At 34.0% G+C, this 25,052-nt stretch overlaps 1 protein-coding gene across 2 annotated transcripts in view; it reads left to right on the top strand.

Annotated features, from left to right (window-relative positions):
- Nucleotides 1-25,052, top strand: part of LOC133201845 (uncharacterized) — a 69,022-nt gene that overhangs the window by 19,326 nt on the left and 24,644 nt on the right. For both annotated transcript variants that reach the window (XM_061337647.1, XM_061337646.1), the window contains exons 12-17: nt 344-525; nt 1,798-1,926; nt 5,829-5,995; nt 9,255-9,374; nt 9,992-10,148; nt 10,568-10,757. In XM_061337647.1, the coding sequence (XP_061193631.1) occupies nt 344-525; nt 1,798-1,926; nt 5,829-5,995; nt 9,255-9,374; nt 9,992-10,148; nt 10,568-10,757 (945 nt within the window). The remainder of the gene's footprint in view (nt 1-343; nt 526-1,797; nt 1,927-5,828; nt 5,996-9,254; nt 9,375-9,991; nt 10,149-10,567; nt 10,758-25,052) is intronic.

The following is a 25,052-nucleotide window of genomic DNA, read 5'->3' as shown; positions in this document are numbered from 1 at the left end:
ACAAAATATTTGACACAAAACACCAGATGTTTATATTGGGTAAAGTCAGATTTTTTATGCTAAGGTCAGAGTTACAGGTCATAATTGTCAGTCAGTATATTGCAGTCACAAAAAATATTTATGCATGTTCTTGGACATTTTTTCAGTCTTTATTTTAGCTTTAATTGGCTTATTATATATTTGATATTTTATACTGGTTAAGAAGTATGAAATTTAGTTTTTTTCTGAAAGCAGATTCTCATACATTTTATGTGGCAATTAAAACATATTTATGGAATATATAAAGAAACTGTTTGAACTTATAATATGTACATGATGAATAATTATTTTTTTCTGATTGTAGGTCTAAAGTTAAAGTTCAACGATCAAGAATTACAGAACATGAAGTGTCCTAAGTGTGATTTCCAGGCCTACTACCCCCAGCAGTACCAAAGCCACATCGCAACCCACCCAGAGGAAATTCAGAAGTGCAAGTGTTGTAACTTTGTGTCTTTTGACCCAGAAAATCTGCTAGCTCATTTCAAGGTAAATTACTGTGAACAGGTATATTACAATTAACACTTGTACATAAGCCACTGTTTAATTTTTTTTTATTACATGGCATTTCCTGACAATGATGAGAGAGAACATATTTTTCATGGAAATTTATTTTACAGATGGCTTTGTATCATAGAAATAAAGGATTGTTTTTTTTATCATGCATACTTCAGCATTTAGATTTTCTTGGAAATTGCCTGGCCCAATTTTTAAGCAGGAATTAAAGAGAGAGAGAGAGGAAGAGATAGGGAGGTTTTTTCTTGACTGAAGTTTAAATACATCTTACAAATAGAACCTAATTTCATATGAACTTTACCAAATTCCTAGAACTCTCACAACATAAAGTATTTAATTGTTAGTGAAAAGGTTCTGGAATAAGTCATTACCTTTGAATTTTTGCCAAGGTCATGTCAAGGTCACAATAAATTTTCTGAACTTTCTTGACACAAGAATTGTTAAATTTTGGTAGATATGACAAATGATACAATGTTATGTAATAATAAAGTTCAACTCTACTACCTATTATGATGGAAGCTAAAATACTTAGAAAGTTGTACTTGTCTCCCGATTTTGTTGAATTGCTGACACTATTCCATCCCTTAATGATGGTGACATTTGGTACATAGATGGTTATCAAGTAAGGATCTGGTATTGTTATTACTGGACCCTGGCCACCCTAGGTGTTTTTCCCCCCTCAGATAAGACATGGCTAGACTTTCATTCATGGTAGAACAGATGCTGAATGTCACTCAGGCAATCCTACTGCAAAAACGGTGGCTGGAAACCTGTCAGTTTGGATCTCATTCTATCAATACCTTTCTACTTTTTTGTAGATTTTGCTTTTTTTTTTAACTGTGAGAAATAATGCAGAATGACATATATCAGAGGAAAAAGTGACTTCATTGAGGTGAATGCCAGAAATAACTGGCTGCTACTTAAAACTGTGTGGCATTTCCTCACAAATTCTCCCAAAGAAAATTGTCATGTATGAGCCTTAGCATTTTGTATGAAGCGCTCCTATTACATGTGGTATAGAGTGTTTAAAAGTAATGACATTAATATTCCACTTGTTTTACTTATGCATACTGTTCAGTTTACCATCTGGCAATATATTAAAACTCAGAATTGCTTAATAGAAGATGCAGAAGACTATTACAATATTGTTTCTTTCTATGCACTTTTTTAAATTCATTTCAAGGCTGTATTAATCTTTTTTTTTTTTTAAATTGTTTATTAATTTCAAACGTTGTACCATTTCAGGAAAACCACCCAAGATGTATATGCAATGTGTGTAATTTTATGGCAGAGCATGCTTACATTATCAAACGTCACATGATGAGGCACAATATGGAAGGTTGCACCTGTCACACATGTGGTAAAGTTTACAAGGTAAGGTTTACATGATGGGACACAAAACAAAGGGCTGCACCTTTTACACCTGTGGTAAAGTTTACAAGGTAAGGTTTAAATAATGGGACACAAAACAAAGGGCTGCACCTTTTACACCTGTGGTAAAGTTTACAAGGTTAGGTTTACATAATGGGACACAAAACAAAGGGCTGCACCTTTTACACATGTGGGTAAAGTTTACAAGTTAGAATTTACATGAAAGGGTACAAAATAAAATGCTGCTCTTGTTACACCTGTGGTAAAAATTACAAGGAAGGGATTTATATGCTGCACCTGTTACACCTGTGGTAAGGTTTACATGGTGGAGAAATATTTAAGGGTGAATTGTCACACTTGTGGTAAAATTTATAAGATAGGGTTTACAGGATGAGGAAACAAATTAAAGGCCTGTTAGAAGATCAACAAGGTTGGGTGGGTACAATATGGAATTCTGAATTATCACACCGGTGGTAAAATTTACAAGGTAGGGTCTGCCTGATGAGACACAAAAGACAGTGCTGCACCTTACAAATCTGTGATAAGGTTAATAAAGTAGGGTCTCTAAGTTGGGTACAATATGGAGCAACGGAAGTACACTAAGAATTTATCACTTATTACGATAATGTCTGAGAGAGTTTGGGCCTGACGTAGTAATCTCTCTTGAGTGTTATCATAATAGGTAATATATTCTCTATGCACTTCCGTTGCATTTACCTAAGGATTTTTCAATGCACTGACTGCAATGCTGTAAAAGGAGAAATTGTGGGATTGTTACGAGTTTCAGAGTCAATCCGATAGCATAAACTAAGACAGAAATATATGTAGAGACAGTGTGAACCAATATTTTAGGTTAAAATAAAATAAATACATGTTTTTAAACCCAGAAAGACCAGTTGGGGTACAACGTAAACAAACTGGAGTGGCATACCTTTTTCTCTTATAATGTATAAGTGGGGTATTTTTGTGTGGAACAATTATTTTGGGGTTTTCACGATTTTTTCCTATGGTACACATGATGAATAAGTGTAATAAATATAATTTGTGAAAATAATGTCCAACAAACCTTGGGGTTGAATTTGGGGGGGGGGGGGGGGGGGGTCCTGTCCACAAGTACCTGTGATATTTTTGTGTATTTTCATGCCTTGAAAACATCTTTTATGAGTGTCGCTCATAACACATATGTTCTATTATTATGTATACATACAACATGTTGTAAGTACTATATATACACATACAACAAACCCCACCCAACCCCCTAACCCTACCCCTGAATAAATACATACACTACACATCCATTGCTCTAACCAGGTAAATTCTGTGGATATTGGGGGAGGGGGCATTTTAAAAGTTCATGAGTGGGTCTATACATTTAGTTCAATCTAGATTGTGTTCTAGGGTTAGAACACAACAATCAATAAGAAAAAGTGAGGGGGGGGGGGGGGTGGATCCGAAGTTTACTGATGGAATAAGCAAAGATGGCATTGTGAAGGGTTAATGAGCTTAGCTGCTTTACCGTTAATTGGTAAAGTTAAAAGTTTTATTATATTATAGGTATGAAATGTACAGCAAAACATATATACATGTACTGAGTAATAAATTTTACAAATTTAAGACAATAAAATGGTTGACTTATAAAAAAGATGTGAGAAATTCACTTGAAGTGATGGATTATGAATGATAGGTGTATGTATAAATGTATCTAAAAACATATGCAACCTGTAAAAACTATATTGGAAAAAGAAATCTGATAAGTTTATTTAAGTTGAAGGAAATATGTATTTTAGAATGCAAAAATAATTGACTTTTGAATCAGGTTATAGGTATCCAACCGACACACATACAAAAAACTGCTTTGGAGGTTTATGATTTGATCATTAACAGAGAGATTGGGGAAAAGATATTTTCACTGTTGCCACCAATGTGTTAACAGAATAGCAGTAGACCAGGGGAAGCCCTGTGAAGTTCAAAGCTATCAAGTATATGGAAAACTCTAAACCATATAATATGTTAATAGCTTTATTTTTAATAACAGGAAGTGTGCATTGAAGTTTGTAAAAACATTGTGATAGGAACAGGGTCGTGACCTGAAATGGACACAGGTCATCTCCCTTCAATCCCAGCACACTGATGACTTCCTGTGTAGAGGGCAGCTAAGTGCTCCAGAGAAAGCGGCTGATCCGATTCACTCCCCACTCAGAACAACCTTTTGCCTATTTAATTGGCAAAACAGTCAATAGAAAATAAATCAATGTATTATGAAGATGTATTAGGTTTGTCCCATATTACGCTGTAGATATAATGAAGAAAAAAATTAAAGAAAGGAAAGAAATGTTATAAATCAGTCTGAAGGCAATTGATTGTCTACCCTTAGAGGGGAAATTAAAATATTATATTCTTTTTATGTCTTGGATATATATTTATATATAAGCATGTAATAAATTGTGACCTAGTTGTTAGAAATAAAAGTGTCAAGTGCTATTGTTTTGCTGTGGCTCCTAAACATATATTTAGATTACCATTCTGTCTGATGCAGTACGTACAGCAGGGTGACTGAACTCCGCACCGTGTGGGAACAGAGAAAAACTTTCATTCAGCAAAATCCAAAAATAGATGATACATGTAGTGCTCTGCTCATTATCTGTTGTGTGTATTTTCATGTGTACTGAAAGTAGAATTGAAGGAGCAATTAATTAATGTTAATTTTTTTTACAAAGGAAATAAGCAGAGATTGGTGCAGCACAGCATGTTCTTCTAATTATTTCAACAATGTGCAAATTAATAGTTAATTAGGGATAATATGCTATATATAAATTGATGCATTTTATGCATACTTCAAATAATATCCATTTGGGGGAAAATTTGCTGATAAATCAAAAGGTTTAATATTAAAAGATATTGTAAATTTTTCTAAAAACAGTTTTATGATAATTATTATGATTATATTATAAAATAAACAATTTAACAATCACAATGCCCTTCTGATCAGTTGTTTTAAATATTGCCAGATTACTTCAAATAATTACTTTTTTGGTTAAATGTATGCTCAAAGCTGTGTAGATTTGTAAATGCAAGGAATGTCCAATTTAGTGCTGAGTCAGTAAATGACAGCCCTAATGCCTGTAATCTGTGGTAGATAATCAGACAGTAGATTTTGTAATATGTGTGTCCTTTAACCATCTGCCAAGCTGAGTCACAATATAATAACAACATATATACTATTCATCCTGACTCACTTTTAATTTTCATGAGAAGCCTTCAGTCAAACTTGCATGCACAGTGTCATTTCATTTTTTTTCCCATTGCAGGGTTAGAAACTCCCTAAAATTACAACTCGCAAATAATTGCGAGTACCAAGAAAGTGAACTCGCAATTTTATAAGACTACTCGCAATTTTCATATAAAGTTAAATTTATATAAATTAAATACATGTAACTTAAGGAAAAAGTAACTACTGTACAATACACAAAATACAACTACAGTGTGCCTTTTTTTTTTAAATTACTGATTTAAATCAAAAGCGTTGTGTTCTGTCATATTATATAATTTTGCTACAGTTTCAATGCAAAAAAATCAACTCGCAAGTTTTTGCGAGTTACCTAATTTTTAACTCGCAATTTGGGAATTCTAACTCGCGTTTTGCGAGTTGTATATAGTGAATTTCGAACCCTGCATTGCATTTGGAACACACACCCCCCCCCCCCCCCCCAATGAAAGAAAAAAAGGGGGGGTGGAAAATATTAAAAAAAATTTCACTGCAAGTGCATGCAAGTTCAAATGTGTAAAAATGTTTATTATATGGCGTATGATGCAGCATATAATACATGAATATAATAAAGAACTAAATGATGTATGTTTATATTTTGAATTGGTTTGAAAAGCTGTCTAAATTTGTTTTTTCACAGGACCAGTACATCCTGAAAATGCATGTAAAAATGGTTCATATGCCAGCAGAGGTGTTGTTTGAGTGTACAGTGTGTTCGAAGAAGTTCACCCGCAAAGCTCATTTAAAACGTCATCTACGAATCCATGAGCCGGAAAAACCATATAAATGTCCTCATTGTGACTACAGGTACATAGACAAAGGTTTATAGAAAAAATGCCATAATTCTAACAACAGGTATCTAGACAAACCGTATAATTATACCTAAATAACTTCAGTGTGAGAATAGGTATATATATGTAGACAAAATGTATGCCTGCATATGACCAGATACCTATAGACAGACTGAACTATTTATGAATGCCCTCATTGTGGCCAAAGGTGCATGCAACCATAGTTATATAGATACACTGTATATCTAATATCCTTCTTGTGACAAGGTTTATAAGCAAACTTTGATATTTTAATGCCTTCCATTGTAAGATTAAGGGTTTGCATGCTGGTTGATTCCATCCATATTCTCCTTACTAGTTACAGAGCTAATGTGTTTATTTAATAAGATGACTCCATAGAGACAACAGAAAATTGCCTGAGAATATACAGTGGAGCATGGGTAATCTGAATGCTCCACCTTTTAGAACAAAGTTGTTGTTGTTAAAATTTACATTTGAAGCTACCAGTTGTGAAAAGTATGTTTCAGTAAACCAAACACTTCATTTATCTGGACAATTTGCTTGAAAACACAAGTATCCAGATTAATGAGGATCAACTGTTTACACACGGATAAATATACAGTCAAACCTTGTTATCTCAATCTCAATAAAGAACTTCAAGATATCTGAGGATTTGAAATATCAAGGGTAAAATATTTAAAGAATAAGTGGTTGGGACTTCAAAATCACTTTGACATATCCATGGTAGAGATATCTGTTTGAGATACCAAAGTTTAACTGTATGTGTTCAGTATTTGAATATTATGATGAATCAATTAAAAACAAAAATCAGAAGTCATCATGAAAGTACCAAATGAAATATATAGTTTTATGTACTTTTTTTAAAACAGATGTCCACACTTGCCCCTTGGTGCTCTATTGAACTTACATTAATTACAGTGAAACTTGTCTAATCCAGATGTTGTGTATTCCGAAATCTTGCCTAATACAATGTAAACTTTAAGTCCTTTTCTTTGAAATATTTTCTAATCTGTAATGTTGTCTTGTCCAGCCATTACCCTTGGAACCATTGGTGTCTGGATTAGACAAGTTTTACAATACTGTTCTTTATATCTATTATATTAATATTCATAGGTCTTTTGAAGCTAGACTATTTTTAAGTTCATTCTTAGAGAAAAAAAAGGATAAACTCAAGGAACAAAATGTCTCTGTTTATTAATTAGGTAATTGTGAAGTACCGTTTCTGTACTGACATATTGTTGACACTGCCCCTAGATAAGAAGTATTGGTATACACGGAGCAGATGCTTTACTTGTGAGAGTGTCTACATCCTTTGCTGTAGGCAGAATGTTTCCTTCCTATTAGTATGACAGGACTTTCCATAGCAACATTTTTATGTAATGAGTTTGATATACTAGTATTTTTGATACAAATATACTGAAAAAAGACTATTAACATTTGTATTCATGTATGCAAGGGATAATGTTAATTAATGCAAAAGTCAAATGGTGTAAGAAAGTTGAAGGAAAGGACAACTGAGTCTTGCAAACTATAGATATTTTATTAACTCAGGTACTGTTCATCTGACTTTTTAGAGACTATCAAAAGACCCCCCCCCCCCCATTCCCCCAGCTAAGTAGGCTTCAAGGCACAGCAAGGGAGAAATGGATTAATTTGGAAGTACATGTATATAATATAGAGCAATTAAGGTCTTCTTAAAGCAAGTCATAAAGCATCAGCACTTTTTTGAAGACAATGTGGAATTGCATAGACAGTACTATTATTTAGCTATAAGCTACCGGTACATAATACATAATCTATATGTTTTCTCTGTGTGTGACATGTACCAAAGGACCCATACATTGTGAAACTGAAACCCACCAAAACAGTCTATCTCTTTCATTACGAGCCAGCTCCAGTGAACTAGGTTGTTTGACCACTGACATTCTGTTTTGAGACCTCTTCTCTGCTGTATTGAACTATAAACATACCTAGCCTGTAGATGATCACAAGGACCACTTAGGTTCCCTGTAACCTAATCCTTATATACCAGTAGATAGCATTGGGTAAGGGAGGTATATAATAGCTTACCCGCCCCCTAACAACATAATGATAGGGGATATGTAAAAAGTGAATCTAGTCACAGAGAAACTAAAAGCTTTCCACATAAACTGAGATGACCCCTAAGTCTGGGATCTACCTGTGTAAAAGAGAAGTCAATTTATGACCAATTACAGGATTTTCTGAGTGAGACACAGGCTTAAAGATCAGTTGTCTGGCGATCCTTGCTAATTCCTTAGCTTTGTTCTGATTGTCAAATTGTGTTTTAAAATGTTCTATATGCACATATCCATTACAGAAGAAAGATTCCAGGAATCTTGTGTCCCGTGATTTCGGTACTTTATGCTAGCCTTATGCTTATGTCAGTCCCAGTGCAATATGCTAGAAATGAATTTTAATTGCAATATTTTTATACTTTATTTATTAATAATGATCAGATGTAAATTTTTAATGACATTATTATTATTTTATTTTAATGGTTTTGTTTGCTTGTTTACATATCTGGGGGGGGGGGGGGGGATTCTATAGTTTAAATAAAAATCATATTTTGAGTATATTAAAACCCAAATTTCTTTCTGATATGTTCATTCTGCTTCGTTGTCCTGTTGGACTGCCTTGTTATGGGCATTTGGAGGACAGGGTACATGTAGGTGCTATATATATACACTCAAAGACATTAGCCACCACAAAATGCAGTACATTGCCTGAACTTTCACTTAGTTTTTTTGCTGATTATTTCTGTTTTGTTTCAATGACCTGAATACCACAGACAGATGACCTGTTTAATCGGTGCATGTAGAACAAAAATTCTGCCTATGCTGTAAGATTTGTCATGTACAACCAGGTGAATTGTCTTAAACCGCAGACAAAAACAGGAGTACATCACCTATCTCAGTGTTCAGGTCAACCCTGTTACGTTTTGCTTTACTTTGTTTCCTGTGATATAGAACAGATGTCTCAGAAATTTGATGAGGTTAAAAAGGCTAGTGTGTGAAAGGCACAGTATATATCTCGAATTGTGCTGATAATGTAAATTATGTTTCAACTGTCACTTTTTGTGACATGCTACATGTTTCTAAACTTGTCTTCAAAAAAAAAAAAAATCTTTGTATTATCTTAGTGTTTTCTTTAATATATATGACAGTTATCATGCAAAAATAACTTGGTCACTTTCCATTTTTATTATTATTATTTTTTTTTTTTTCAAATAACAGAGGTTGTGAAAAATCAGATATATCAAAGCACATCTTAATTCATGAAGAACCAAAGCATGTATGTGATGTGTGTGGTAAAGCCTTCAGACACATCAAAAACAAAGAACTCCACCTCAAAAGGTAGGACTGCATTCTCTTTAATAAGTATCATGATCAGGTTCCCTCTGAAGTTATCATTGTCTCACTGTCTGTCCACAATATTTCTGTTCATATTCACCCACAATATTTCTGTTCATGTTCATTCACAATATTTCTGTTCATGTTCACCCATAATATTTCTTTTCATGTTCATCCACAATATTCATGTTCACCCATAATATTTCTGTTCATGTTCACCCACAATATTTCTGTTCATGATCACCCGTAATATTTCTGTTCATGTTCATCCACAATATTTCTCTTCATGTTCACCCATAATATTTCTGTTTATGTTCACCCACAAAATTTTTGTTCATGTTCACCCACATTATTTCTGTTCGTGTTCATCCTCAATATTCAGATTTGTAAAATTCACTGTAGCAGAATATTTAAAAGAAAGGGAATTAATTTGTATAACATGGTGTCTGGTGAGTTTCAAATGCATATACATTCATTTAAGAAATTCTGTTTGTCATTTAGCAAAGTCAAGAACAAAATGACTTTCTTTTCTTTCCCAAACAAAGTGGCTAGCAATATGTTGTAATTTGAGCACTTATAATACTCCAACTTCTAGAGGGAATTCCCCCTTATTATTGCAGACATAATGGTCAGAAGGACTATAAGTGCGGAGTCTGTGAGTTCTACGGCTATACGTTTACAGACATCAGGAAACATATAGAGAGAAAACATTCCGATGTCAAATCTCATGTCTGTGAAAAGTGTGGGTCCATCTTCAAAACTGATCCTCTTCTTAAGGTAAGAATAGCCTTAAACTCAGAACCTGGAAAAGTGACTGATCTCATTCATTATTTCATCAATAAGCGAACAGCAGTGTTTTACATCTGTATTTTAATACCTTATTTTGGAGTGCTGAGAATTGAATATAGTATTAGAAAATGACAAGTTAAAAGAGATTTATGTTCGGTAATTTCAATTCAAAAATGAGAAATTCAGTCTTCATAAATTATGCATTCTTATGATGGGGATTCTCTTCTTTATTTGTTGGATCCAAGTGGAGAGAAAGTGTAGACTTCTCTTTGCAGGAAAACTTTGTTCAATAAACTTTGCATTTTGATGACATTTCCTATCCAAATTTTTGGCAATTTTTGTTGTGTTGTTTTTTTTCCATATGTTATTGTTAATGTTATACAATTAAATCCTTTCTTTTCTTTCAGGAACACTTAAAGAATGGGTGTGAGATATTTATGATAGAGCAGGCTTTAGCAATAGCCACATCAACAGGGGGGACAAGCCAAGCCACTATTCAGATTCCCTCCAACTCTATGGGAGTGGACAACGAGTTCATCTCTAAACAGGACAACTCAGGACCAGTGAACATAACAGTAGAGCAGGTCACTCTGGGAGGTAGGTGGTCACCTAATATCCATCACTGACCACTTTGGCTAAAATGAAATAGAGTTGCTTCCCTTTGACCAGTGAGACACGTTATATATTCATTTGGTGTATGCTGGACAAAACCATACTTTAATCTGAAAGAGCTACAGGTTTAGCAATAAAATTTTGAAATAATAAAGATAAAACTTAATTGTTTCAAACATGACATTTGTTGTCAATCACAGCCATTTTTTCTAGATTTTTTCAAAATGAATTCAGGTGTTAGCAAAAATTAAATAACAGTCCTATAAGAAAGAGTGAAAGTACATCATGAAAAAAAGAAGTATGTCAATCAAATGTGATATGGCACTGTCACAAACAATAAAATGAACTTAATTGTGAATTTGAACAAGAGCATAATTAATCTCTTTCAGAAGAAAAAGATCGTATTTATTTTTAGGTATACTTAGAAGTGTTCTAGCGAAAACTTGAAAAATGCCATTTTGACTTCTGAAACTGCATTTGGATCCCCACATTTGGATGTATATAGATCTAAATTTGCTTTTATAGACATAAGTAAGTGATGAACTGTAAATACTTATTTAAAATAAAAAGATTAAAGTAGGGCAAATGAAAATCAACATTGAAAATCTCATAGTAATTTTAATACAGACATGATTTTTTTATGCTTTAAAGCAGAATTCTGCTTTTAAAATTTGTTCAATCCATTTCAAATTTGTATTCCGATTCTTTTTTTTTTAAATCTATTTAAAAATCAATATTATCCGATTATACCATTTTTGTCCAAAAATCTGTTTTATACCTACTGTGTTGATTCAATGTAACATGCAGTTTCATTGGGCCATTTAGAATTTAGAACTATTTATTTAGCCAATTGCTAGAAGTTTAACTAGAAACATGGATTGTAATAACGGATGCAAAAATTCTGCGTCAGGAATAATGTTAAAGATACTGGATGTCGTTTGGAGTATTTATTCAGCCACTTGTTGGAAATTTTATTGGAAACATTGATTATGGTAATGGATGAGAAAATCTTGTGATCTGAATTATTAAACAAAAGTGTGAAAGATGTCGATAAAGAGAAGGTAACGAGTAATATTCATATTTTTTTCCTTTAAAAAGGGATAATTTTAGAGTGAATTTAAGTGCCAGGAAATGCAAAGAATGCAGAATTTTGCACCATTTACTCCAGAGCTTTTGGGGTCCTAGGCGGTCCCCAGACCCCCACCTGGGGTCATCTTTTAATTTGCTTTTTTAATTTGACTTCTGAATCATATCTGTTAATATTCATAGAATTTCTGAGTTGTCTTTCTTCCCCCAGACTTATACATCAGCTCCCCTAATGTAATGCCTTTCTTTAATGAATGCTAATTTATGCCTTCAGTGCATACACAGATGACGTATAATTCATATCTCTCTCAATTGAATAATGTATGCAGTAAATGCATCATTTAGACAGAGATGAAAGTGAAATTAGGCATTCTGTTTCCTTTTTGTTCACTGACTATGTCATGTGACTAAGGTTGGGCATTTGTTATGAAATGTGAATGGGAGAGCTGTTAAGAGATGATTATCTTAAGCTGAAATCATGCTGAGTGGACTCAATTGTAAAAGGAAAATAAAGATCACCACACTTCAAAGGAAATCCTGTTATATATCTGCTTCACAACAGATGTAATATGTCATAGGTATAGAAGGACCATGCTGCTGATAGTCTTTCATTTATACACTTTTTTGTCCTGGGTAGTTGGAACTGTCAAAACATGACCCTGCTGCTGGTACAAATTGCAGATGCTGCAAGTGGTGTCATGTCATAAAAAATGCATGTTCTTAAATACCATATTGGCCCCACTAAGCATCCTAGGTTGTAAAATTTGGGAAAGGGGGGAGAGTTACATGGGATCTGTGTAAAGTTTTTAGGAGTTAAAGTTTTGAATGAAAGACATTTTTGATTCCAAACATTCATCTGATGATTAAAACAAGAAAACTAATGCCTTTTAACCTATGAACACCCAACACTGTTGAACACATGTCTGTAAATATTGTAATTTGGGTTGTTTTCTTGATTTAAACATTATTTATTTTTTCAATAATCTTAAAGAATCATTTTTGTTAACTAAAGCAATTTTAAATAAAAGTGAGAAATATTGTTTTAAAGGATGCTTTCTCTGTTTCTACAGGGGTGCTTATTAGGGTGAATACTGCAATATCAAATGCAAGATAAAATGCCGGAGACAAAAGCATGTGATGCAGGTGGTGCTCTTTGTATGATACCCGAACACCTTTTATTCTGAAGGGTCCAGATCAAAATATTGTGTATCTGTCTTCCTGGTTTGCAGCATACACCATTTCCTGTAAATAGAATCTTTACAGGAAGTGAATTTGGCATTGGATCTGTGCAGCAACAAAGACTGTGAATGTAGAGCTTCTAAATGGTTTACCTGTGTAATAATGTCTTGCATGGACTTAAATTTGGTTTAATTGTGTGTTGTCCACTGAGTAATCTTTTCATTTCTTTCAAAGAAAAAGAAAGAGAGAAAAAATGACTGTCCTTGGGTCTTAAGATTTGAAATAGGAAACTTGTTTTGCCAAATTTGACTCGTTTAAATTCTTTTGCATTTGTAATTTGTACATGCATCTTTCTTACAGGTAAATATGCAGTTGTGCAGAATTTTGTGTGGTCTTTAAATGTTTCTTCTTTGTGTTGTTGATGTACTGTACCTGGATATCACCAAGCTTTTTTATGAGGGAGAGAAAAAAAAAATTCTCTCCATATCAACAGAGCCCAGGGTTATGAATGAGGGGAATGCAGTCTGTGTGGGGAGGAATGTTTTAGCCGCCCAGGCTTATGAATGGCATACCACACAACACAGGCTGCTTTTATGATGTCCCATTTAAAATATCAATTTCCTTCCATTTTAATTCCTTTTAAGGTTCATTTGTACATGTGAGGATTTGATCACAGGTTTTGCAGGTACTGTAAGAGTTTAGCTGCAGTGGTGCGACAGGCCATAAAGATTAATCCTACCTCTCTAAACTACCTGACCAAGGGCTACAAAAATCTTATCAGCACCAATTTCTCATACTTCACATTTTCTCCTTTTCATCCACAAAAACAAGATTTAAAAAATAAACTGGTTTTCGGCAGGCATGAAAATCACAGTGTAAATATTTAAAGATTAGGCTCGAAGGATGAGAAGTACCGTGTCAGCAAATTTCAAGTGACTGTTGACAAAAGCTTAGACTGTACAGTCACAGAGTCCTGCAGTGGCATTAGGGGCCATATGTTAAGGGTCTAAAAATGTAGGTCAAGGTGTCAGAAATTAAACAGTGGTCAGTTGGGACCACCATGTACAAAGCTAATACAGAGAGGAGTGTCTTGCATTGTTACTGACCAGAACGCAAATATGCAGTTTTTATTTTTATGTCAGGTTTGTTTTTTCAGCCAGGACAGATATGTCATATTTCTGTATCAATTATAAACGCAAGGTGCTTGTGGGGTCCACTTCTATGGGCTACTTTGTGTTCCTGTGTTGACCTTGCTGATGAATCATTAATCACCTAACAGCTAAAGTGAAAGTTTGCTAATTTCTTGGGTAACTTTATGTGCAATGACTAGACAATATGATGATTTGGGTATATTTGGAAATCTGGGTCATATAAAATAGATATTTTCAATTTTTTACCCCTGTTGTGATCTAGAAATAGTTAATATATATCTTTGCCATTCATGTAAATTCTTTAATCTTTGAGGTATATACAGAAAATATTGATGCATTAGCATAATGTTATAGGGGGAAAATGATGTAATTGTCATAGATGGGAGTTTTAGGATGTATAAAGTTACATATCTGATCTACAGTGATTTAAAGTAAGCATTTAACAGCAAAATTCTTTACACGATATTGAGAATGTCAGAATCAAATATTGCAAACTTCAATCAGAGGGGAGGAAACAAAATTTATGTAGCATGAAGTGTATCAATTTTAATAAAAATATTTTGATATCTAATTGGGATAAATTGACATGAATCGTTAATTCGTTGGGAATGAGAACCCCTCATTGTTGCAGCTCGCATCATTAACTCAATCCTTAGGATTAATTTCCCTCCACATTTGGGAGGTATTGGGTGGAAACTCCAAACTTAATGGATGGTCAAGTCAGTCAAACACAAGAAATTGAAAAAAAAAGAGATGGAATGTGGAGAATTTTTCTCAGCAGGTTGAGTTTTCATTGTAACTGGTCAGGGGGGCAGGAAGACAGGTACCAAGACCCTGGATTGATGTCACTTTCTGCAGTAGCCCTGTGGCCTACTTCCTGTGTATTGTGGACAGTTTCTATAGGTTATGGTAGAGTTATCATTGAGACTCATCATTGCTTTATTGTTATGGCCTTGTAAAACATGGGTTTTCAGAAGGTCAGGAATTCCAGACCCTTCTGTGAACATATGTTGTGTTTGAAAACTGCCAGCCCAAAATTCTTTTGCTTTTAAATTTATTTTTACTGGAGTTTACTGTACTCAGAAGTTCATGTTCACATTAAACTGATGGTAATATTTATCTTGACACATTAAAGAATTGTGGCATAATGGTTTTTAAATAAATAATGAAGGGGAGTCAGAGATAGTACAGGAAAGTTTCCAGGAAAAGACATTCATTATAAAATTTTTATAAGTTATTAATGCTTCATGGTAAATTACACAAAGACCTGGTATTGTTGGTGATAGAAAAAGTCAATTTTTAAGTTGTACTTCGGTAATCATTGCTAAGCTTTTTACTCAAGCGTATATAGTAAAGGGGGGAAAATTCTCTATAGAGTTAAAAGTTTTGAGGAAGCTACTTCTTAAAGATTTTTTAGATATTGTGGCTTAATATAATCCCAATTTGATATATTGTCAATAAAATACTTTCAAAACAACTCTGTAGAAAATACTACGAAAGGGATACGGGAATTTTCATAGGCTAGTATTTAGAACCAAACCAACTGATAAAACATAATGTAGGTAAAAGTTAACCATACACAAAGTTGAACTGCTGAGCCAAACAAGTTTATGTATCAAATAAGCAAGTATCTTGTCTCCTATCTTCTCCCAATTTAGCAGCAGATACCAATTTTTTATAAAAATCAAAAAAAAAAACAGAGCTAAATGGACCAAAACTGCACTATTGCAACCAATAAAAACATGATTTAGACAGATAACAATATTGCTGTATGACTTAGATCTTTTTGATCAATTAATGTAAGTACATGAGTTTTATTGTCAGTATATAAATCTATAAAGTAGGGTTTCTTTCAGTAGGTGGTCACAACTCAGCAAACCCAAGTCTGATTACACAACTGTTTAAACTTTTAGTTTAATTGAAAAAAATATATATCTGATTTAGACAAATATGGCAGTTTTTGGCTGCACTGTAGCATAAAAGTTCAATACACCTTTTTAATGATGTAGATAAGATATACTTTGTAGAGGTGGTCCCTGATGCTGATTATCATGAGTGTGGTAATGCACAGGGTTTAACTACTTCATAAACATTTTGTAATCGTGTGCAACCAAATCTTGTGTGTGGGTGTTGTACAAAGTCATCCCTGATTTTCATATATAATTTTTTAAGTACTTAGTAGTTACTAAGCAGTTTCTTTATGTAATGAATTCTGGGTATAATGGTACTTTCAAGTCAGAGGGTCTATAAGCTACAGACAGTACAGATAGTCTTTGTTTAATTAATTGACTTTTTTGCACTAAGGATTATATTTTTTAGGTAGTTAAGTCAATGCTTTACAATTTGATCATGTTGCATTTCAACCAGTTTGCTTAATGTTTTCAAGTTCTATTGTACATACTGCAAATCAAAATGATTAACTTGTTCATGGTTAGAGGTTTTGATTATCCAGCTAAGTCAAACACAGTATCTTTTAAAATCCCACAGCACCAGCATATCACTAGCCAGATAAAGTACATGTAGATGTTGAGTGATCAAAGGAGAATAATTGACTTCCTTTGTACAAGTTTTTTTGTAAATTTTAACTGAAAACAGAGTGTAATGTACAAGGTTATTGTATAGATATAAGTAATGTGGTTTTGGTTAAGAGATCAAAGTTGTTGACGGTGGACTGTGGGATAATTAGAAGCATCAGTCCATGAGATGAAGCATTATGGATATATATTGGTTGAGAAATTTTATCTGTATGATATTTGATGTAAAATAAACACATTAAAATCCCTCATACAGGGAAAATGATAAGACACAGCAATATAACGGTAAATATTCCATGTGAAGTCCAGGGAAATGAAACTATATCAAATAATGATTTGATAGACCATGGTGGAAATTGTCAGCAAAGTTTGGTCTGAGATTGGAGGTGACTTTGATTTCCCTTAAAATCACCAGGGTGAAGCTGGCATTAAATGAGTAATAAAATCTGGACCAGTAAATATTTATGTGTGGAATGTAGAAACAAAGGACCAGTCTGGTTTATCAATTTGATTGCCTGACCAGCAAAACCACTCATGCACTTTCCCCAAATAAACCAGGGGATGGATATCAAAGGCATTTCTGTAACAAGAGGGTATGAAATTGATTAACTGGTTGTCAATTATTGGGGGTATGATTGACTGTGTATTGAATTTTGGGAGAAGTTTTCATGCCTTGGTCAGCAGGAGCCGTCCAAAGAGGTGACCAAAAAAAAGTTTAACAACTACAGCTCTTCTGATTAAGTTCACACATTGTAATCTTTTTTAATGAGAGTTATTTATGAAATTCTTGATGCCCCTAAAAAGCACTCTTTGGAGGTGAACATTATAGAATCTGCTTATGAAATCTCTGATATAAAGGTAGTTTATGGGATTTTGAAAAAAAGAAATGAAATTTATGAGATGATTACAATGGTTCTGACTTTCTGAAAAAAGCTTTGGTTGTAATATGAGTGTTCAACCACATTGTGGTCATGAAGTTTGTACAGAAGTGAACTGTAACAGATGATGAGATAGGAAAATGATCGACTTAAATCTTGGAAAAAACGAAGTTTGAGCACACCAATGTTGTCTGACTTTTGTTCTGATTTTATTTGTGTGTGAATGGTTTTCTGCTCATGGGACCAGTAGATGTACTGTTGATAAAACATGAACTGCAGGTAGATCAGGCTGATGTGAATCTAAATTACAATTCCCTTGATTACTTTATAATTCTCACACATGACAAATTGAGTTTTCTCAGCAATTCTCTGTGATGTGGAACTGTATCAATAGCTTGGCCCCAGAGTTAGCTGATCCCAGGAGCCCTCCTGATCGCTGCAGTCTATGTCAGAGTGCCTCGGCACAAAAACCAGCTGTGACTGCAGAGTCCAAAAAACACCTTACACAGTAGGATCTCATAAAGGGGAGGGGATCAGGTTACCTTGAAAGGTGACAATAGATGTGCAAATGAGGACATATATTACCTACATAATGTCTTTGATCTAATACGAGGTAACATCCAATAAATAGCACATAACACACAGTCATGGGGAATGAGTAATCCTAAATGATTACCTCTTCTTCATAACACTGATTTTCTATTGATGGGTTCAATGTGACTGGTGGGACACAAAAGGAGATGTTGCAGTATGTAGGAATGTAGGTGGATAATAAGGTAACAGGTCATCATGGTTGCTTTGCTTAAGAAGTGGATAATTGTATAGTGAATGCACACTGGTACCACATATAACAGGTGGTTCTGCTTCATCAATATTTTCCATGCAATCCTTTAGAACACAAATTAGAGAGAAAGAGAGGGAGAGAGAAAGAAGGAGAGGGGTTGTCTAGATCATTTCTTTTTTACATTTTTTCTTGTGCATAAAATGATATGAATATGGAATTTTATAGACTTGAAATTTAAGTATGGACAAATGATGTCACATGAATGGAGAACACAAGGACAACTATTTTTTTTAGTTAATTTCCTGAACATCATATGATTTCTAATCTTTATTGGGAAAACTGTAAACAGCTCAAGATGACTCTCACAGACTTAAATGTGATCATCCTTAAGTTCAAAGAGATAAACAAATTGATTTTATAGAATTTCACATAAACTAGTATTTGAAATGGTCTGATAGAGTGCAGTGGTCATCAACTGATCCGTTAGATGGTATCAACTCTGGTAATGATATAAAAGAGAACAACTCTCTTGTATTAGTCTTACTTTGATACAAGATAAAGAGATAGGAGAATATTATCAACTGTTTAAGTGCAGTTTTAAGTAACATGCAAGTCGTAGAGATTTGAGAAGAAACAGACAATCTTTTGTACATCTTCACGCAATCTAGGACACAATATACACTTCTCTAAGCTATCAGTTAGTAATTCAACATAGACAAAAGCAGGGTAAGAGTTTCTGCCTTGCTGCCACCATAGGGTTTTACCGATTATAATCTCTCGGATTATCCTTGTGTATTCAGAATCCGTGATCTCTCCTGCAATACACATAATACCACAACAGCTACAAGGACTGATTGTTTAATAACAAGACCTGTCATAAAGTTGATATAGCATGATTTGCCATTCATTGGGATGGAATTTCATAAATAATTGGTGTATCTGGGTGCACTGTCATGTTTGCATTGGGTAGGTGAGGTCTTTGTGAGAGGATTTCAGGGTATAACAATGAATGAGATGAAAAAAGTGGCTTTACAATAAGACTGGCCTATCACAGGAGACCATGGCATCCTGTCATTAAGAGTTAAAAATCTTCAGGGTCAAACAAATTCTTTTGAAACCCATGCACCAATTTCTTAATGTTGTTTAAAGATTTTTTTTTCATGAGGTAATTTTGAGGGGAAAAATAGGTTTTTAAAAATGTGTATGTGTTGAAATAGGGAAAAATATCCTAAAGATACTGATCTTTTCCAAGTGTCATAGATGGGAGCTGTTTAAAACTGAATAAAGGGCAGTAATTTGTTTTTTCAAGGGTCAACGGTATCTCTCATTAGATATTGTCTTATCTCTATAGTTCGAAGACAGATTTAGTACTGTAAAGAATGAAATGCCATCCATTTCCCCAAATTTTTCTTTTTGTAAACAATAGCAACTTTTGTCCTCAAATAAAGATATATGATGTCAGCTTTGCATGTTAAGAAGAGATATATCCTTGCAAACCTTGCTGATTTCAAAGAAGAAATATATCCATGATAAAAAGGAGTAGATAACTTAATTTTCATTGTGGGGTCCTTGGTATTGAGATGGTACACAGCATCAAGTGATTGTTATTACACCTTTACCTTAATGGGTGGCTCATACCACAGGTTAAACAGGAAGCAAGAATTGAGGATATAGATAGCTTATCTTTATAAAGTAGACAGGTAAACCATTGACCTCTTAAGGAGTGGGTTAGCTTTGTCTTAGGTGTATGAATGAAATGGAAGTATATCAACCTAGGTATGTGACAGCTTGCAGTATTTACAAAGGAAAGAGATCAAGAGCAAGAAACTGTTGAGGGAGTGTCAAGTAGTGGTTGCAATTAGGTTTAAAAGCAAATTATTTCTACTCTTGAATCTGCTGATTTGCATTTTTATCAGGACTGGTATTGTTGAAGGTGTACACATTGATTGCAGATTTCCTAGGAAAATTATTTGGATTGAAAGCAAAAGATGACTCTTGCAATTGTTTTCTTGTTTGAAAAGAAACAACAGCCCCTCTTGACATTTCCAATTAAGTCAGTATATTAAGGAATTAGCTAGAAATTGATGAGTCTGTTGACAGTAAAAACAAATAAGGGGACAGTGGATCTCCTTTAATTATTCCTTCTTAATTTGACACAAATGATCAAACTATTGACTCAATCAACTTGGTGTGTATGAGAGAGTCCAGTGTTTGTTTTCTTGCTGATGTAACTTGCTGACCCTCAGCCCTTTAGTTGACAGAAGAGATAGAGCAGTAATGAAACTAGAAACTTCACCTAATTACTACCAAAGGAGAAACAGCCTCTTCTAATGGCATATCCAAGTAGTCTATATTACTTACTCCCTCTCAAGGAGACACTCAGAACCAATACACAAATTGACCAAGTCTTTGAGGTTATTCTGCTTTTTCTCCTGTCCTTTGTGGTCTGATTGACCAGGTCAGTAGTTTTAGGTTATGGATGTCAGAAGAGGAAGATAACTGATTATGAAAGTTTTCTTGTTCTGCTACAGCTCAATTAATAGCAGTTTGATGTAGAGTAACAAGTAGGCATGCGATGCCTCTGATAACTAATGCAGTGCCATCTCCGAAACAACCATGATACAGGATAAAGGTGTGGCCTTGATGGGCAAGAATTTTACCAGAGGTGACAAAGAAGACTAATAAAGTTTTACAGATGCAGACAGAAACTTTTGTGTGTTGTTTGATTTGCAGTAGATGCTTTGAATTTCACCAGAAGAGCATCAGTTAGTTTTATTTTTTTATGGTTATCTACATGGATGATTTGATATATTATAATGATCATCCTAAATTTGAATTTCCAGAGGCATTTTGTATAAAACCAATGTTATGAAAATTTTAACATAGAGGGACAAATTTCACTTACTGTCATTTGAAATTTTAAGTTCAAACAATGGGAATGAACCAGTATGCATCCTAAATATATCTTGCAAGATGGCCTGACAATGAATCTAATACACACAACTTTAAATATCAATATTTAATGAGAAAGAGGGGTTTGATTGCTGAGTGATTTGATGTGTGTCTAATTTTATCTTATCAAAGTAATTTGAAAATACTCATTTTCAGCAATTAGTGTGAAATATTAAGTGAATTGACACTGTAAAATTTGTAGATTGATTGCAAAGCAGGTGCTTCTAATGAAGTGATGATTTAGGGAATGGTCAGTTTCACTGTTATCTTCCACAATTGTGGTCATGGCAGAAATTGATTCCACATGTAACAAGCTTAGTACATTGTTTTTAATTTGAGGGGACCTAGGCTCTAAGTGATGAGGGACATCTCAGCTGATTTGGGGAGGGCTTTTTTCAGCTGATTAGGGTCACATTTTCTAGCTGTTCCGTCAGGGTCTGCCTAATCTTGTCTGGATCAGGATGGCATGACCCTATTATGCGACTCCTGGGGGCCATTTGTAGAGATTTTTTTCTCCGCACCAGTCTTTTGACCAGGGCATTGAGAGGACACATACATATTGCATGTTGTATTATATTAGAGTTGTGACCTTTGATATATATCAGTGTGTTAACTTCTGGGTTTCTGCAGGATCTTAAAGCTTAAGATTGTTGAGATCAGATAGATAATTACAAGGAGTTATATACTTGCTGATGTAATAGGAAAATACCACATGAGTTTTCCCCTGTCTCAAGAAAGTTTTAATAATTCTGTCAAGAATTTTCTGAAAACATGCCATTGTTTTTTGTGTATCTCTACTGCTCCCCAAATGTTCCAGAAAGTTGTAATGATGTAAGTCAAATCAGCAATAGACCAAAAATGATTGATTTTTATCACCAAGATTGATAGAAAGATTCAGTAAAAAGACAACTGATGAGGAAAAATTCCCATCTGGAAGCTTCAAAGTGACTTAAAGTCCATTTGTCCCAAAGAAATACCTATTCTCCTCACAGGATTGTCCCATTAGGGACAAGGCATTTATCTTTCTGTGGGTCTTCAAATCTGTATCAGTTACACAAGCTATTAACCACAGATTAAGAAGTCCCTATGGAGGTCTCCACTGATTTTAGGGTCACCCTTCCTTTGATGACTGTCCAGTAGTGAATTCTTGTCCATCAAGCAAAACATGAATGATTCCCCTCACTTGCTAAAATTTCTGTAATCTGCAATATGTAGAATTCCCTATTGTATATGTAATTAATGATGTAGTCAATCGAGATTATCAGTGATTAATTGTATCTTTCGCAACTTAATTAAAGGTGTTGTTTTCCTAACATTTTTCTTACTTTCTTATCAGATAACTTGCTGCTGTACTTGGATATCAATGGTTTCGAAGGACAATTTTAGGGAGAATTTTTGAATTCATAAATCAAAGTGTAGATATAACCTTATTACTTTCATTATTAGCAAAACTAACTTTGGTAAGTGATTTAATTTCCAAATCAATTCCCAATCCTCCCAGAAACTGAGCAGCATGCCATTCAAATGGTATTATTGTCCAACTTACCAGACTTTTTTTTTACCTGAACCCCCACGTTTTCTCCAAGTTAGGTATGTACCAGAATACATTATGATAAATTTCTTGAATTATACGTATAATTATGATATTGGAGAGAGCTCTGGTTTAGCATATCATGGAAAGAAAAATGAATAGCTAAATATAAAGGGTCAGTTAGATGTATCAGAGGTTATTGACTTCGTATTAGGAGGTATTTTCCCTGGGGCAAGGTATGTAAGACACAAAACCTGTCCTCAAGGTCTGCCATGCTATTGGGAGGTCATGTATAAGTACAATGTAGACGGTGCTAATACCATTGGACAGGTGACATCCTGGAGACCAGTTGAGCGGGAACCATCCAAATTTAACAATAATCATCAGCAGATTCTAGGTCTATCCTGTTCAAATATTTGTATTTTAAAAGATGACCATTTGTGGTGGAGGAATATTTGAGAGTGACATAGATACCTAAGGTCATGAGGCTATAAGGAGAAGTGAATCACCAATAGTATATTTAGCCTGTTGAATGTGATTTAATGGGAAGGCAAGAATGCCATACCTCACAAATAATACTCTTGCAAACAAAAACACTGCATAATATGTGTGACCAATGAAAGACCAGTTATCTTTGGCTAATATTTGTGAAAATGATAGGAAATCCAGGAAGCCAATATAATGCTTCACCATCTTTGTGTGAATTAAAACCATTCATTAAATTGTACAGATACCAGTAGTTGTCCCACTTAAAAATTTTAGCTATCAATTAATTGATTTATTAGTTGTAAATATTGACAGATTTTGACTTAACTCTGGGAATATCTTAGGTTTATTGCAATTTGTTTTATTTTTTTATCAATAAACCACTTACAATTTTAGCAATGGGTGCATTTTGTTTGCATACTGCATAAAGATTTATTGATGCTGTTTGCATTGCACCAAATGTTTATCTGAAGTTCTGTCCAAGTACTCTTCTCTTGTGTAGCTCATATGAACCAAACATTTTTATGTTATGTTCTTCAATTAGTTCTAAATATAAAGAATTTCTTCAGGGACAACCAAAAGTGGCTGCCATTGGACTTCTAAAATATTTCTAGAAAGGATTTCTTTTGAACTTTTTTTCTAGAAAGAACACAAGTCAATTTCTTGACTAAATAAATTGCAATTTGGTCCATTGAAATTCTGACATGATTGCATTTTACAAAGAAAAACACACATATAACTTTTTTTAAAAAATAAATTACAGCATTCAAGATTTAATGTACAGATTTGTTGTTATTTTGCAGTGTGAATATATGACAAGTAACCAAAATTACTTCTGTCTTTTATGACAAACAAACTTAAAGATTTTGTTGGTATACACAGAAGGGAACATTTATAATGACACCCATGACATCATCATTTATTGCACACATAATAAAATGACATAATTTAACAGATTTAAACAACTTTGCAAGCCATTTTATTTCTTGTTTTACAGGTTAACATCTGTAGATATTACACAGTTTTAGTATGCTCTGTAATCATTGGTCATAACATAGTTTTGTACATGTTAAACTGGCCAATAAAGGTAACAGGTTGGTCATAGCAAAGTGTAATGACCATTACTAGTCATGATGCAACACCGACAGATTGTATTGGAAAACAAATCATTAGGGAAGACATTCAATTTAATGAAACAGAGAATTGGGTTATTTCATCTTGTATGACCAGGTAAGATTTATACCCCACAATTCTGCTGATTTTAATGAGGAATCCACTTGGGTAAGTTGGTTTAAGTAATCACTAAGAGGGGAACCCAGCTGAGATAGTCTTATTGTGCCTTCAGTCAACCTCACATCGTAACAGCTTGTGGAAAGACAGTACACTGGGCTCTCTAAGATAGTTGTTTGATAGCCTTTGTCCCTATAATTGAACGTTCTTCTCCATGTCACATACCAGAGAAATCAGCTACATGGTCCAGAGGGTCACTCAGTTTACCTACATGAAAGTTTTGATATCATATTTTAATAATCAGACTAAAGAATTTTTTTCTATGGTAGAGCACCCTAAGCAATAAATTCCAGGAACACTTAGTTTAATCAGTATTAAGATCTGATGAAGAACATCTTAACATGATCTGGAATGAAAATTTGTACTTTTGAGGTAGAAAGGGATGTAGATTTTATTTTTTTTTTTAATC

Source organism: Saccostrea echinata, unplaced genomic scaffold, assembly GCF_033153115.1.
Source record: "Saccostrea echinata isolate AGI-Se365-2 ecotype Australia unplaced genomic scaffold, CSIRO_AGI_Sech_v1 ptg000045l, whole genome shotgun sequence".
NCBI lineage: Eukaryota > Metazoa > Mollusca > Bivalvia > Ostreida > Ostreidae > Saccostrea > Saccostrea echinata.
The sequence above is the reverse complement of the archived record's forward strand: the minus strand, read 5'-3'. Positions and strand labels throughout refer to the sequence as shown.